At 39.4% G+C, this 14880-nt stretch overlaps 1 protein-coding gene across 3 annotated transcripts in view; it reads right to left on the minus strand.

Annotated features, from left to right (window-relative positions):
- Positions 1–4392: 4392 nt before the first annotated feature.
- cadm2b (cell adhesion molecule 2b) overlaps positions 4393–14880 on the minus strand; it is a 169032-nt gene continuing 158544 nt past the window's right edge. For 2 of the 3 annotated variants that reach the window (XM_049577009.1, XM_049577007.1), the window contains 3 exons: positions 7956–7982; positions 5869–5991; positions 4393–5752 (listed from right to left, as the gene is read on the minus strand). In XM_049577009.1, coding sequence (XP_049432966.1) covers positions 5634–5752; positions 5869–5991; positions 7956–7982 — 269 coding nt within the window. In that variant the 3' untranslated portion in view covers positions 4393–5633. The remainder of the gene's footprint in view (positions 5753–5868; positions 5992–7955; positions 7983–14880) is intronic. The other variant, XM_049577008.1, reaches the window with a different exon arrangement.

The raw sequence follows: 14880 nt of genomic DNA on the forward strand, positions 1-14880 counted from the left end.
CATCAGTCTCCCACTCACTAATATTCCAACTTTAATTAAGTCTCTGGTGAGTTCCTTGGAAGAATCTCAAGTACTCAAATCCAAACAGATGGCACTCTATTTATTGCATACCTTATGCCACAGGTACTAGCTTTTCCCCCCAACAGACTACCCAAGACAAGGCTTCCTTTATGTACTCTCCTGGGCCTGCATAATCCAAAATTCAGCCAAACAATACAGAAAAGTTTGCTTTAATTAGATCTAAAAATACAATATAGAATAAATCAAATGGCAGACAGACAATCCCAGGGCAGGCTATTTAAAGATGCACCACAGAGAAAGTGAGTCAGTGTGGATGAATGAGTTTAAAATACAGTGGGTAGCCCTGTTTCCGTAATCAATCCACGGGCCTGCTTGTGGCCTGATTTGAACAGTGGAGCCGCTGCCTCACAAAGTGGAAGCCCTCATGCAGCAAACAAGGGAATTGTATCTGACTGTACACATTCATCTAGACTAATGGCATGGTGATGCATCCAGGGGGATACACAAGCTCATGTTCTTTGTTCCAGATCATTTGACTCCTTCTAGCTTCCACTCGGCCCTGTCAGAAGTGGAAGTGTGAGTGATCTGTTTAATCTCATCAAATATGATTAGGCAAAACACATCTCAAGATAATATCCTACAGCCCTCTGATTCAGCAGTGATACAGATGACGCGTGAATGTTGCAGCTATAAGTCAAAAGGGGCTACAGAAGGTTCCACTGTGCTTCAATTTTTTTAGCTTTACATGGAATGTAAATAACTGAAACATGCTGTTTGACCATGTATATTAACAGGAAAACATTTAGCTAATTTAGATGTGGATATTTTGACACATCCATGATGTTCAAGGAGATCACCTACAATTGGCATCATCATGAGATTTATTCTGCAATATCTCCTTTTCAAAGGTAACACCAGTGTTGTAAACATGCCATTATTATTCTACCCAATTCTCCATTAGAATGAGCTGTCAATCAAACACAAAACCATTTACACAAACAATGCAACCTTGGGCTTCTAAGGGCAACGATAACAGACTCCCAACACAAAGTTCTGAAAATGAAAAGGAGGATATTGAAAAACTGTGAATTTCATCTTCCACTGTCTGCTCTTTGCACCTCATCTTTGGGTGCAGAGCAATGATTACAAGTAAACTATTCCAAAATATTTGTCCTGCCTGGCAGGCAGTATGAAATATGACATAATGTTAATAAAATAAAAATAACCTAGTAGGACAGATTTTTTCCACGTGGAAAAGTTGTGATTACTGTTATCGGTAAAAACAGTACTGACTGAGGTTTGGTTGAATCATTGGGTTACTTCACAGTGTCACTAATACCTATTAAATCAGTAATTAAAAACATGATCCAGAGGACAAACATTTCTTCATCACTTCTGTTTAGCATACCGCATTTGCCTTGCAATCCCACTCCATCTTTGAAATCCCTTTATCCTTTTACTTCCCCCACAAATCGCCCAGTGAATTACACAAGGCAATTTACATGCTTGGATAGTGAAAACAAGTGGAATTACTGTTATTTCTGCATAAAACGTTGTGCTGTTAATCCAAAAGAAGGACCACTATTTGTGTCAGGGTTGGAGGGCTTTTCATGCTAAGTCTTGCTACGGCTCCTCCAGTTGTCACTAATCTACAGCAGAACTGTGGGATGAAACAGAAAATAACAAACTGTTGATAACAGTCTGGCCCAAGTTACTGTAAAATAGGGAAATTTTCTATCTTGAGTCTTGATGTTGAGACGAAAAAAAGGCAAATACTCACGAAGCACCACACCCAGTCTGGCTTTTTAATTGTACAGGAATGTAAATATAACTGCAAGGATTATTAGCTCAAAAATTAATGTTCAACATTACTAAATCAGAATTGTGCTGTAGACCTCATATGTTTAAGTGTAATACTTTTTTTTTTAAAGATATCAATTTGTCCCTGAAGGATTTTGTCAGAGACTTCTGTTCTGCTATGATAAGAGCTTATTGTGAGCTGGAGGACTGATATGGACCCTGCCTACAGGGTACAGTGGGGATCAGTTTCTTCAGTTTAGTAAGACTTACAAGGCCTCCTCAGAGGTCATGCTGTGATTGTTACATTGCCCAGGGTATGGTTCTCACATTTCAAGGGTAAAGAGAAAATCCATTTTCCAACTCACTATTTACGATTGCACATGAACATTTCCCCCTGCTCCATATCCAATTACTAAATTATGATGGATTTTTAACATTATTTTCTGCCAGCCATTATTCAAGACAGTCTATCTCAATTTACATAGCTTAACGAAGCACTGAGCTTTTAATAACGCGAAGGAGTGTGATAGTGGGAGCTGATGTTTATTTGAACTGGCTGGGCTTTTGGTGGTAATGATTATGAAGTGAGCATTGGGAACCGTCTCTGTAAGAGGAGAGGGAGAGCGAAGCGTTGTGTGAAGCAGGCAGATGGCTGGCCGGACAGTGTGTTGATAATGGCAACATTAGTCTGCTGGGAAGCAACATTATGCTCAAGGTCAATGGGAGCTGAAGAATGGAGGATCATAATGACACGGGCCCCATGTCCTGGAACGAGATCTCCCTTTAAGGATGTCGAGATATTTAATATGAGCTCAGCAATCTGCACAAGGCTATTATATCCATCCTCAAATTTCAAAAAGTTCATCTGTGTCACTGAAGCAGTAATAATGGACCATAAAAGGTGCTTTCTTTTTTATTCTAAATTGGTAGGGTTTACCGTACGTGTAGTATTAAATTACATGTGTAGTATTAGATTACTACTAAATGTAAGGTACTAGTATCAACATTTGCTTTAGTCAAACATGTAGTTTTAATAATGCCCGTCTCCAGACCATTACACTTCATGTTCATAAAGCACATTTGCATACTATGTTCCTGAAATATTTTTCATAAGCACTCTAATATTTGATGTTGTATAGACTGTATGTTAATGCATACTAATCCTCATCTATACCACACACAGATTTACAGTAATTAATAAGACATGAATGCTGATAATACCTGTACCAATCTATCATTGATCCATACTTATCTGCATATATTTGGACTCCACAATTGTATCCACTGTATATACTGCTTCACTCTTTTTTTCTGTGTTTTATTTTCTCATTTATTTAGTCCTTTTATTCCATTTCTCTTTTTTTCCTGTTAGATGCTATTACTATTAGCTTTTTCAATGATTTAATTTCCCCACAGGGATCAATACAATTTCATCTTAAGTGTTATCATTTCACTTCAAATTAAAGCAATCAGCTGCATCCTAACATCTTTGACCATGATGTCAAATCACAAAGTGGTTTGCCTCCAGTTTTTCTCTCCCAGCCTACTTCCTCTCTAGAGTTTGTTAAACAAGGGCAACAGCAGCCTGCTGCGTTGACATCTGCGGGTAGTTTCATGAAGCCACTTCAAGCATATCGAACTCGGCTCCAGTGAGACGGGGAGGAATTCGGGGAGACTCAAGTCTTCCTTTTGTCACCCTGTATTAATGCACAAATCATGAGCAGAGCTGAGAGCCTCGGGCAATCTTCCTGAGGAGCTTCATGTTTTTTTAATCCTTCAACACTTTGCATATATTATTAATACTAAAGGCTAAGTAATACTTAACAGTTGCATGGAATAACAATTACAGTGCTTTGGTCATAGTGCTGTCCATCAACGTATGCTCTCTTTTATATAACTGTAGACATGCAGACTGATATTGTGACTGTGGGTAATAGCACTGTAATTCACAAGCAAGAAGAATTACTCTTGAGTGCATTTCAAAGTACAAACCTAGTCACAACAAAATGGCAGTTTTCAAGTTGTTCATTTTTTAATCCAGACTTTCTCTCTCTTCTGTCTTTTCTTTCTTTCTTTTTTTTACAGTGGCATAGTTGAAAAATGAATATTCAATACTGAGAAAAAAGCAAACCTCACACATCCCCCATAAAAAGCAAATTAATTACAGCGATTAAAACTTTGTACAAAATGAGTTATTTATAGCATCATACTGAACTAACAAAATAACATGTATGAGCATTGGCAATGTGGTTCAATGTCTTTGATACAGTGACTATATACAGTGAGGGCATGTCTGATTCACCAATGCCTCAACATGTCATTAGTACTGTTTGCAGCAAACTCAAAGGCCATAACGGTGATCCTTGTATTGTTTTTTTTTTTTTTTATGATAAGTTACAGAATTAAAAAATGGAAAAGTTAATGTCAGACAACTACTTTAGTAATAACAGCAATAATATCAATCAATATAGTATTATATAATAAATGTCAATCAATCATAATAATAAATACATATATTTGACCAGATTTTTTTTCTTTTACATTTTAAGCAATTCATTAGAATCCCTGTTTGAAAAAACCTTCAAAAATGTGAAAAGAATCTCATCAAAATGATGGGAACTGATAAGACCTGAAATTAAAAGCTATAACCATTCTTTTATCTTTTACTAAAATTCAATACTTACACATTATTTACATGCCACCAGGCAAAACAACCTCTTGTTAGATAAATGGGAAAAAAAGAAGACTTGTGGAATACTTTAAATACTGTATATGCTAATATACAAATTGTAATATGTCAGGGATCCCAAGATTCAACAATATTGTTCACCAATATTCACGTTAGCAAAGTATTTTACAGCAATATCCACACATTGAGCATAGTTGTTCAATAAAATTCAACATAAATAATGAACCCCCACAAGGTTCCACTCATTCAGTTTTGATCTTACATCAAATCGGCAACCAAAATTAAAGTTCCTCATCCATGACGATAACTGCAAGTGTACTGAAATCTTCATCACATGTCTGACACCATCTCTCCATCTAGACTCATATTGAATCCTGAGACAAGAAACAGTTGATGTGTTTTCCCTCCATGTTAGTCCTCAGACTTTGTGCTTTAATTTTCTAACTTGTTCTCTGTTGGTACAAATCAACAACATGAGTGAAAATTGAGAATCATACATAAATGCAGAAATATACAGACAGTGCTAAGAGGGAGCTGATTTAATCTAGAAACAAATCACATAGATTGTGCTTCTATGTTTTGTTTTGTCAAAGTGTCTGGTCAGTCATATGATATTTTGAATGTATGCAGTATGGCTGTGGTGGGGTATGCTCCAGGCAACATCTGTTTAATCCTGTTTAATGTTTGACAAATTGATGTTTAAACATATTCTGCTTTTGAAGCAAAACATTTCAAAAAGCTAAGACTTGACTCTAACTTGAGCTGAAGCACGTTTCTTGTTGATTCTGAATTTTAAAAAATCTGCAAAAGTTGTATAACACGAAAAGTAATAGAGTGAAGAAGAAAAGCAAGCAATAAAAGAAATGCAGAAAAATATACAGCATTTAGGCACCATAAAACTGAAATGGAAATAATCCAATTGTACATGGGTTACATTGATTACAAAAGGAGAAGGCTATATTGTCAGCGGATGCTTTGAAAACAAGCATATCCAAGCATGAGCTTTCTGTAAAAGACAACAGATAATAAGGAAAGTAAAACAGACCATGTAGTGACGCTGAGGCAGCTTAAAATTGCACGTCTGCTGTCAGAAGTTGAAACGAAGGAAAAGAGTAACGGAAGTCTAAATGAAGTACTCTTTCTTTTCCTCTGCATGCACATGGTTTCCCTCAGCATTGATGATGGCTGTGTCTGCGTCGGGGGCATCCTCTGCTCCTTTGGCCTCGTGTGTTAGATATGTCCCTGGAGACATATAGAGCCATACAGCAAGTTATCCACCCGCTGAAAAGCATTAGACATATACATTTACTCCAAGCAAAAAAATTGTTATTCAAGGCAGCTCAAGTGACCTCTTTTACCTTTATGTCTGGCCAGATATCGTCCAAGAACTATTATCAGACACAAGGTGATGAAGACCACGACTGCAACAACACCACCGATTAGAGCGTGGTCAGGTCCATGTTGTCCTAAAGCATTAGGATCTGAAAGAAGACAGACAAAGAGATGGAGGGAAAAGTAGAGAGATAAAATTAACACCTGCAGGATGTTTTACTGCTGTCTAATGCAGGTGTAAACATTTATTAAAAAGCAATGACAATATTATACTCCTGCAAGTATCCTGAACAAAATCCAGATGTAACGTTAACACTTTAACACACATAAACAAAGCACAACAGTCCCAAATGAGCTTCTGTCATATTTACAGCAACCTGACATCACTGCTTTGAAGTGCGTGAATTGAGGTATAAAAGAAGTAATCAAAGGAAATACCACAAATCTCTGCACAGTTTGAAAATATGGCATTAGCAACAGCAACATGCTGCAAGAAAACTGAAGTGTAGCTCTGAGTGATGTTTTAGTTTTTTCGCCAAAGCCTCTACACATGCTCTTTTGTGTTTGGCCCTTGCTCGCTGCCACATTCTGCTGCTGAGGATCAGGTTTTTTAAATAAGTGTTATTTAACATGAGGCGTCCTCCAGGCAGCTAGCAAGCTGAAGGTTTCTCAGGCAGGAGCATGCCTTTGTGTCTCTCCTGTAATAAACTGTAAGTGGCTGTGTCTTTACTGTGCACCTCGTGTGCTCTCATTATCTCAAGCTGATGAATGGCTATGGCTTGTGCTCAGTTTTGCAAAGTGACCCTGGGAAATGACGGCGGGGATGTTCCTACAAACCTCGTTATACTCCTCTGTTAACTGAATGCAACCCTCATTTTCAGCAACCCAGTGTGGGACGTTAAAAATAAAAAGAGATGACATTGTGAAACATGCAGTTTATTTAACTCACATGCAGAATAGAACCACCACGATTGTTCTGTAAGGGACTCACAAGCAGGCACTTCAGATTTTGAAGCAATAACTGTTTTGGTACAGCAGTTGAATTAACTCAGTTTTGGTTGCATGTCGATGGATATAATGATCTGTACGGGTGATTCCACTGTCAACAAGGGGCATAAGCAATTTTCATATCACACTCGGCTGGTGCACATTGCTCACAGGAATGAGACAAAGCTGAACTGCTCTTGCTGCACTGCAGCTGAATGTGTCATCTCAAAACAACAGTTTGCTACTCATGCTTTCACCTTAATTTGTGACCAAATAAGTTATAATGCTTCTCCAACCATATTTTTGAGCTTTAATTCAAATGTAAATACACTGATTATTTTTTGTCAATACTGGAAATAAACTACAGAGAGGCAACATACGAAATCAATCTGGATGAAAAAATTAGACCAACTTTCTTAAGATGACACTGTTGAAACTACACACACTGTCACAAAAGGAGAACTACAGACATTTATGCAGCACGCAGGAGCATCAGTGACTCAAACTGACATAGTTTTGATCCGTTGTTTAGTTACCTTTAGACAATGTGAACTGAGAACTTATTTCTATCCTGTGTCCATCTTGGCTGACATAGACACAACCCCCATGTATTTTATGCCTTACACAAATTAAAGTATATATCTCACAAGTGAACACCATATCAAACTAAATTTCGGAAACCACATGCAATGCAGATAGATTAAATCACAAACTTACCAAGAAATATATGGTAAACAGAAATATTTCCTATGTGAACAGAAATGTGCACAATAGAGTTCCCTCAAAGAATTTTGGACTTTCCCTTCCATCTCTGCATAATTACATGATCTGAAATCAAATATTTACACACTGGCAGAGATACAATCTCCAGCCTGGCTCCACTAAGATAGAGCCATCTATTTCATTGTGCAAAGACAAAGTAAACCAGAAACATATTGTGTGATAACTTATGCAGCCTGTGACATGGCTGGAGAGAAAGCGGCTGGCGTCAGCAGAGTGAGCATCCATGCATGGTGATGGTTTGGCTCATGCTGTGTGGAGGCCGTGATGTGTCCTGACCCAGATCCAGATCCAGCATCACACACTGTAAATCTGGCTTGCAATGATCGTCTAGTGGGATATTTACCTGTTGTAGGCCCTGGAAAGTCTTTGGCTGTTGCCATGGTTGCAGACAGTGACAGCAGTAAGGGAAGACGAGGGGAACAACACCGTGATAAAAAAGGTGACCACAAAGTTCGTAGGAAAACATGAGATATTAGCATGGTCTGTTATTCTGAGCTTTTACTTTGACAGCGTGCAGAAGTTACAGAAAGCTGGATGTTTGCTGTCTAAGCCAAATGAATGCCTAACTGGAGTTACTGGAAACAGTCACTCGGAGAACAGCCCTAGATACAGCGAAAAGGACAAGATGAAGAACAAAGGTGTACATATACTGAGATTCCTGACATGTTATTGGCCATGTACATTTTTTTTTACGGTAATTTCATTTTAAGGTTTTGGGCATCACTAATGAAATTTCGTTCACCACCATTGTGTAACACCATGTCCTAACTAAACACAAGTGAGAGCAGGCAACTAAATCAGTCTGATTGTTTTGTTTTCCATTGGATTGCCCTAACTGGTTGCAACTAACGCAGCACAATGTGGCATGCAGTTTTGAGCTGAATTTTTGTTAGCCGTCCTGTTTGTATTTTATTTCTGTCGCTCGTGTTGATAGTGCTGGAATGTACAAGAACTGCTGATTCACAAGGCTGAAATGTGAATATCTTTACAATATGTCCTCATTTCACTACACAAACGTAAGTAAGGTGCCAGCTGGCTGCGGGGAGATCGCCAGAAGGCTAAACCTTTCTGGTAAGTTTGTTGTGTGGGATGCTCAGCTGAGCTGGCTTGTTTTACAAAGTGGAAAGGGTACGGAATCTACAACAATGAGATCTATACCCGCGATAGTGTTGTTGCAAATATGAATAATAAGGAGAGGGCAGCTATGTTCTCCAGTGTGCTACACTTGACAATTGATGTCAAGGTCCCTTGCTACAGTGTTTGCTGTCAATGTTTGTAACAGTTGGTAACAGTTGTAGCAGTCAGAGAATAGTTAGCACGTTCTGTATAATATTGCCTGTCAAAGTTGAACAAGGTTAAAAATTTGGCATACCATAATGTTAAGCCCCTGAAATAGTACTTGTTTACATGACATAACAGAGTTCCATATTTAACAGATCCAGTGTGGACAGAGTGTTTGACGGTGCGATAGTTGGATGCTTGCTTGCTGTTAGGACACAGAGTTAGGGTGGAAGTATAGATCTTAGTGACAAATATCTCAAAACCTAGACAAATTAATCCATAACTATCTGCATGCAACAACACAGGAGGCAACAAAAAAAAATCTATCTTTTGTACTTTACAAACAATCCATTTAGGACTTTTCAGGTATCAGGTAACACATCATTCAAAAGCATCTGAGTATTCAACAACGAATATTGGGCAGTCTACAATGGAGGAAGGATAGGTAGGAGCATAAAATATGGCCAAAGTGTCCCAAATTCTCATGAGAGTCCAAGTCCTTTTTTTTCACGTTATGGAGCCATGTTTTTATGAGTGGACACTTTTGCTTGTTTGTATTGTGCACATGCACAAGGAGCCACATGCACGTACATGGGGTCAACGTGATACACATTCCTGTCACCAGTTTCAAAGCACGTTACGGTGAAATTGAAAATACGCCCAAAAGGCTGGCAAGTAAACGCTCTCTGTGTAGCACATACACAATGAATGGGTGCAGTGGCGCCACCGCGCACTCTGTGTGAAAAGGGCTTAAAGCGCTGAGACAAGGCGTGTCAATAGCAGAGAAGAGGGGGAGGACAGCGGTCACCATGGAGCTTCAGGAGCTTGACAGCTCCATGGTCTTCCGCTACTCAGCGTCTTCTCTCCCATTGGACGCGTGAAAGAGGCTTAAGACTGTAAGCTAATAAACATGGATGTAAACAATACACAACCTTTGAAGAAGCATTTTTCGCAAGTATTTCATGAAGAAGGAAACACTTTCTTTTTGCCAGACCTCATGGATACACATAATGTGTTTTGGTGAGAAACACTGAATAATAGTATAACTTGTTTATTTACAGGAAAGCTCCAAAAGACACTTTTAAGGTTCATGGATTGATTATCAAAACAAAGCACAACTCAAATCTAAGTAGCCTTGACTATTAAGGAAATTAGTCTATTTTACCTGCAGAGTGTTTTTGTGGTTCAATATGGAAAAAGTCATACACAAACATTACAACGTGAATTCCATTAGGAGAGATGAAGTGAAGTAAACACATAGAGCATGTGATTTTGGTAAACATTATTCAAACGTAATTGCATGTGTTCTTATTGTTTGGTTGTAATGGTAGAAATCATTCAGCCTAAGAACAAAAGTATAAACACTCATGTTTTCTATTTTCTGCTTCTCCAAAGATGTAAATTTGTGCAGTGGTTTGCAAACAGTGACTACCTGATGTGGTGCCTTACTCCTACAATGTCTGCATATTGTCAGCTACCAATAATAAAATTTAATCACAAACAGTAATAAAAATGCTGGTGAGGTAACAGTGCTGTGCATGAAAAATAAAGCAGAAAGGAAACAGAAAAATAGACAGAGTATTGAATTCATCCAGTAAAACAATGCTATTTTCTAGCTCAAAGCCTGGTTGTTAGCTCATCAATCATCAATGTGTGTTCAGTGTCATGTTTGTGAGTGCATAGAGCGTTGAGGTGGGGCCATGGAGGGGGTGCAAGAGTACCTGCAAACGCAGCTGTGACTGCCTTTGCCTGATGTGAGAATGTCGGCATTAACAGGACTGGGGGAATAGAGGCTAGAAAGGGAGCCGGGGGAGCTGAAGATGGAGGCACTAAGGTGATGACGTCTGCTAAATGAAAACAAGAACAACGGGGAGCAAAAACAAACCTCTCCATGGGGAACAGGCTCAACAAGAGAAAACTTACAGGAAAACAAACAGCACAAATCAATTACTGCATGTGGTTGGTGCAGTGGGTTAATTCTAGTCTACCACCTCAGTGAATACAAGCAAGACAATGAAAAAAAATGCAGTACAAGAGTTGCACAAATGACTCGAGCTCTGAATGAATCAGTTCTTTCCACAAAATCTTTGGGGAAAGGAGGAATGACTCATATTTCTTACATCTATTAAAATTTAAAGAAATAGATGATTGGTTAGCAAATGAGCCACAGAAACAGAGTGTAAAACTCCTCAAGTGTCATGCATTTTGAGGTAAAAATGTACAATGAATGAGTGAAATGTGAGGGTGAGGGAGTTAGAAGTGGGTCTGTAGCCCTACAATCAGTTGCAGTCATTTTTTAAATGCATTTAACTAAACCACTATCTGTTAACGTCTCACTCAGAGTAATTATCATATACAATGTTTCCTTGCTTTATTTAATACAGTGTGGTAAGGAGCATAATTGCAGACGGTGATAAATTGCGGCGGAGCGATGACATTTATTGCTTCTCAGCTCTCCTGTCATTAGCAAATTAGGCTTAGAGGCTGAGATGATCCGAAGAGACCCAGTAAGTATTCAGCCAGACACGATGTAGCTCTGAGGAATGACTGTCATCCTCAGTGGAAATGAGCCTGTCTTGCACATCCTGTACCTGCTCAAAGTAATTTTTCATTTTTCCCACTAACCAGGACCTTTGTATTTAGTGTAAGAGGGCTGCCGAGGGTTACACATTCTGCTATTTCCTCTGTTAATCCGACAAAAATTGAGAAACTGCTCCCTGGCACATACATGCATAACTCCAACAACCCAGGTTCATTCAACAAATTTAAATGTTTTTCTTTAACTTGAACTAATAGAAAATCTTAACAACTGTGAAATGTGAGAATTGAAACTTTGTTACCAGCACATGGCTCCCAGATATGACAGGATGATATGTACTAGTCTGACATCGCTGCCTACCCTCAATAAGCATGCTGAAAGACGAGACTGAGATAACAAAAGCTGAAAGGACGAATGTGTCATCCTCCTTTTCCCTCGGTTTTTTTTTTGTACCCCAGTGAAGGGCTTTCTTTCCCCAAATGCCTCTGCCTTTAAAATTGAACAAAGAAGCTGCTGTGTATCCACTAACTGCCTGTGAGCCCGAATAAGTCCAGCGGCTGAGCTGTGATAAGTCGCTCCCAAACAAACTGTGGGACTGTTTAATTGGCAAAAATGGAAACAAATAAATTCATGTTGAATTTTAATATTCTGTCCTTGTTTTTGTATTTTTACTTGGCTGTATTTGATAAACGTTATAAACATGTGCTGCAGAGGCCTTAATGATCCGTTTCCTGCACCATGCTGTCTTTATTCTCTCAGCCGCTCCACTGTCTCGGGATTAACTTATCTCTCCTCCAGGCGGTACTCGGAAGCTAAATTCTGCATCCTTAACACTTTTTTCCCTGTTTCCTTATAGGAAGAGTCCAAAAGCTAAACCTGTGTAGCAATATGTACAGTGCAGTGAGGTAAACTGGGTTATCCAGCACAGTGCCAAGGAAATATTTGGAAGGGAAATCTTAAGGAAATGGTCTGCAAACTGGTGACCTGCAGTACTACAGATTACTTTGCTGTACTATCAGTACTAGTCTTAAAATGCCATTTTTTAAGAACAGTTAAAAATGAACGTATTATCCTTAGTTCAATTTGTTTGTCAGCAGGATGACAAAAAACTACTGGTCCAGTTTTCATGATACTTGGTGGATGGGTGAAGCATGGACCAATGAAGAACCCATTAAATTTTGGAGCAAATCTGAATCACAGAGCTTATACACAAATCATTTTTCACTTTTGTTAACATTACGAGATAGGGAGATAGGGCATTTGGTCTTGGTGGAGGTCTTGTAATTTTTCACATTTGTGGTCAGTTGTTGGAAGGCACCTTTTGCTCTATTTTATCCAACCCTGCAACACCATCTGGCAGGAAATGTTATGTGGTGTTGTACATTCATCATGTTGGTAAATTTTAGAGATTAGCATATGTTTCCCTGTTCCAGGCAACCACTGATTTCAATTCAGTCCTAGGCAGTAGATAAAAATTAATTAGCCAACTGTTTTAACTTCATTGAATTGTGTAATTAAGCATAACATACTACTGCCATTTCAGTAATCAATTAGCTAAACTCCATAACTGCCTTAAAGACATAAAAACTTGGATGAGCACCAATTTCCTGATGTTAAATTCAGACAAAACTGAAGTTATTGTTCTTGGCCCCAAACAATTCAGAGACTCCTTATCTGATGACATAGTTTCTCTAGATGGCATTGCTCTGGCCTCTAGCACTACCGTAAGAAACCTCGGAGTAACATTTGATCAAGATTTGTCTTTTAATTCTCATTTAAAACAAACCTCACGGACTGCATTTTTTCATCTGCGTAATATTGCGAAAATTAGGCCTATCCTGACCCGAAAAGATGCAGAAAAATTGGTCCACGCTTTTGTTACCTCTAGGCTGGATTACTGTAACTCTCTATTATCAGGTAGCTCTAGTAAGTCCTTAAAAACTCTCCAGCTAATTCAGAATGCAGCGGCACATGTACTAACAGGAACTGAGAAACGTGATCATATTTCTCCTGTTTTAGCTTCTCTGCACTGGCTCCCTGTAAAATCCAGAATTGAATATAAAATCCTACTGTTAACTTATAAAGCTCTAAATGGTCAAGCTCCGTCATATCTTAGAGAGCTCATAGTGTCATATTATCCCACCAGAACACTGCGCTCTGAGAACGCAGGGTTACTCGTGGTCCCTAAAGTCTCCAAAAGTAGATCAGGTGCCAGAGCCTTCAGGTATCAGGCTCCTCTCCTGTGGAATCATCTTCCTGTTACGGTCCGGGAGGCAGACACCGTCTCCACATTTAAGACTAGACTTAAGACTTTCCTCTTTGATAAAGCTTATAGTTAGGGCTGGCTCAGGCTTGCCCTGTACCAGCCCCTAGTTAGGCTGACTTAGGCCTAGTCTGCCGGAGGACCCCCCTATAAAACACCGGGCACCTTCTCTCCTTCTCTCTCTCTCTCGTATTCTATTACTGCACCTTCCTAACTCGGCCATTCTGGATGTCACTAACTCGGCTTCTTCTCCGGAGCCTTTGTGCTCCACTGTCTCTCAGATTAACTCATATCACAGCGGTGCCTGGACAGCGTGACGTGTGTGGTTGTGCTGCTGCCGTGGTCCTGCCAGATGCCTCCTGCTGCTGCTGCCATCATTAGTTATTAGTCATACAGTACAGGCCAAAAGTTTGGACACACCTTCTCATTCAATGCGTTTTTTTTATTTTCATGACTATTTACATTGTAGATTCTCACTGAAGGCATCAAAACCATGAATGAACACATGTGGAGTTATGTACTTAACAAAAAAAGGTGAAATAACTGAAAACATGTTTTATATTCTAGTTTCTTCAAAATAGCCACCCTTTGCTCTGATTACTGCTTTGCACACTCTTGGCATTCTCTCCATGAGCTTCAAGAGGTAGTCACCTGAAATGGTTTTCCAACAGTCTTGAAGGAGTTCCCAGAGGTGTTTAGCACTTGTTGGCCCCTTTGCCTTCACTCTGCGGTCCAGCTCACCCCAAACCATCTCGATTGGGTTCAGGTCCGGTGACTGTGGAGGCCAGGTCATCTGCCACAGCACTCCATCACTCTCCTTCTTGGTCAAATAGCCCTTACACAGCCTGGAGGTGTGTTTGGGGTCATTGTCCTGTTGAAAAATAAATGATCGTCCAACTAAACGCAAACCGGTTGGGATGGCATGTCGCTGCAGGATGCTGTGGTAGCCATGCTGGTTCAGTGTGCCTTCAATTTTGAATAAATCCCCAACAGTGTCACCAGCAAAACACCCCCACACCATGCTTCACAGTGGGAACCAGGCATGTGGAATCCATCCGTTCACCTTTTCTGCGTCTCACAAAGACACGGCGGTTGGAACCAAAGATCTCAAATTTGGACTCATCAGACCAAAGCACAGATTTCCACTGGTCTAATGTCCATTCCTTGTGTTTCTTGGCCCAAACA

The sequence above is a fragment of the Epinephelus fuscoguttatus genome, linkage group LG5, assembly GCF_011397635.1.
Source record: "Epinephelus fuscoguttatus linkage group LG5, E.fuscoguttatus.final_Chr_v1".
Taxonomy (NCBI): domain Eukaryota; kingdom Metazoa; phylum Chordata; class Actinopteri; order Perciformes; family Serranidae; genus Epinephelus; species Epinephelus fuscoguttatus.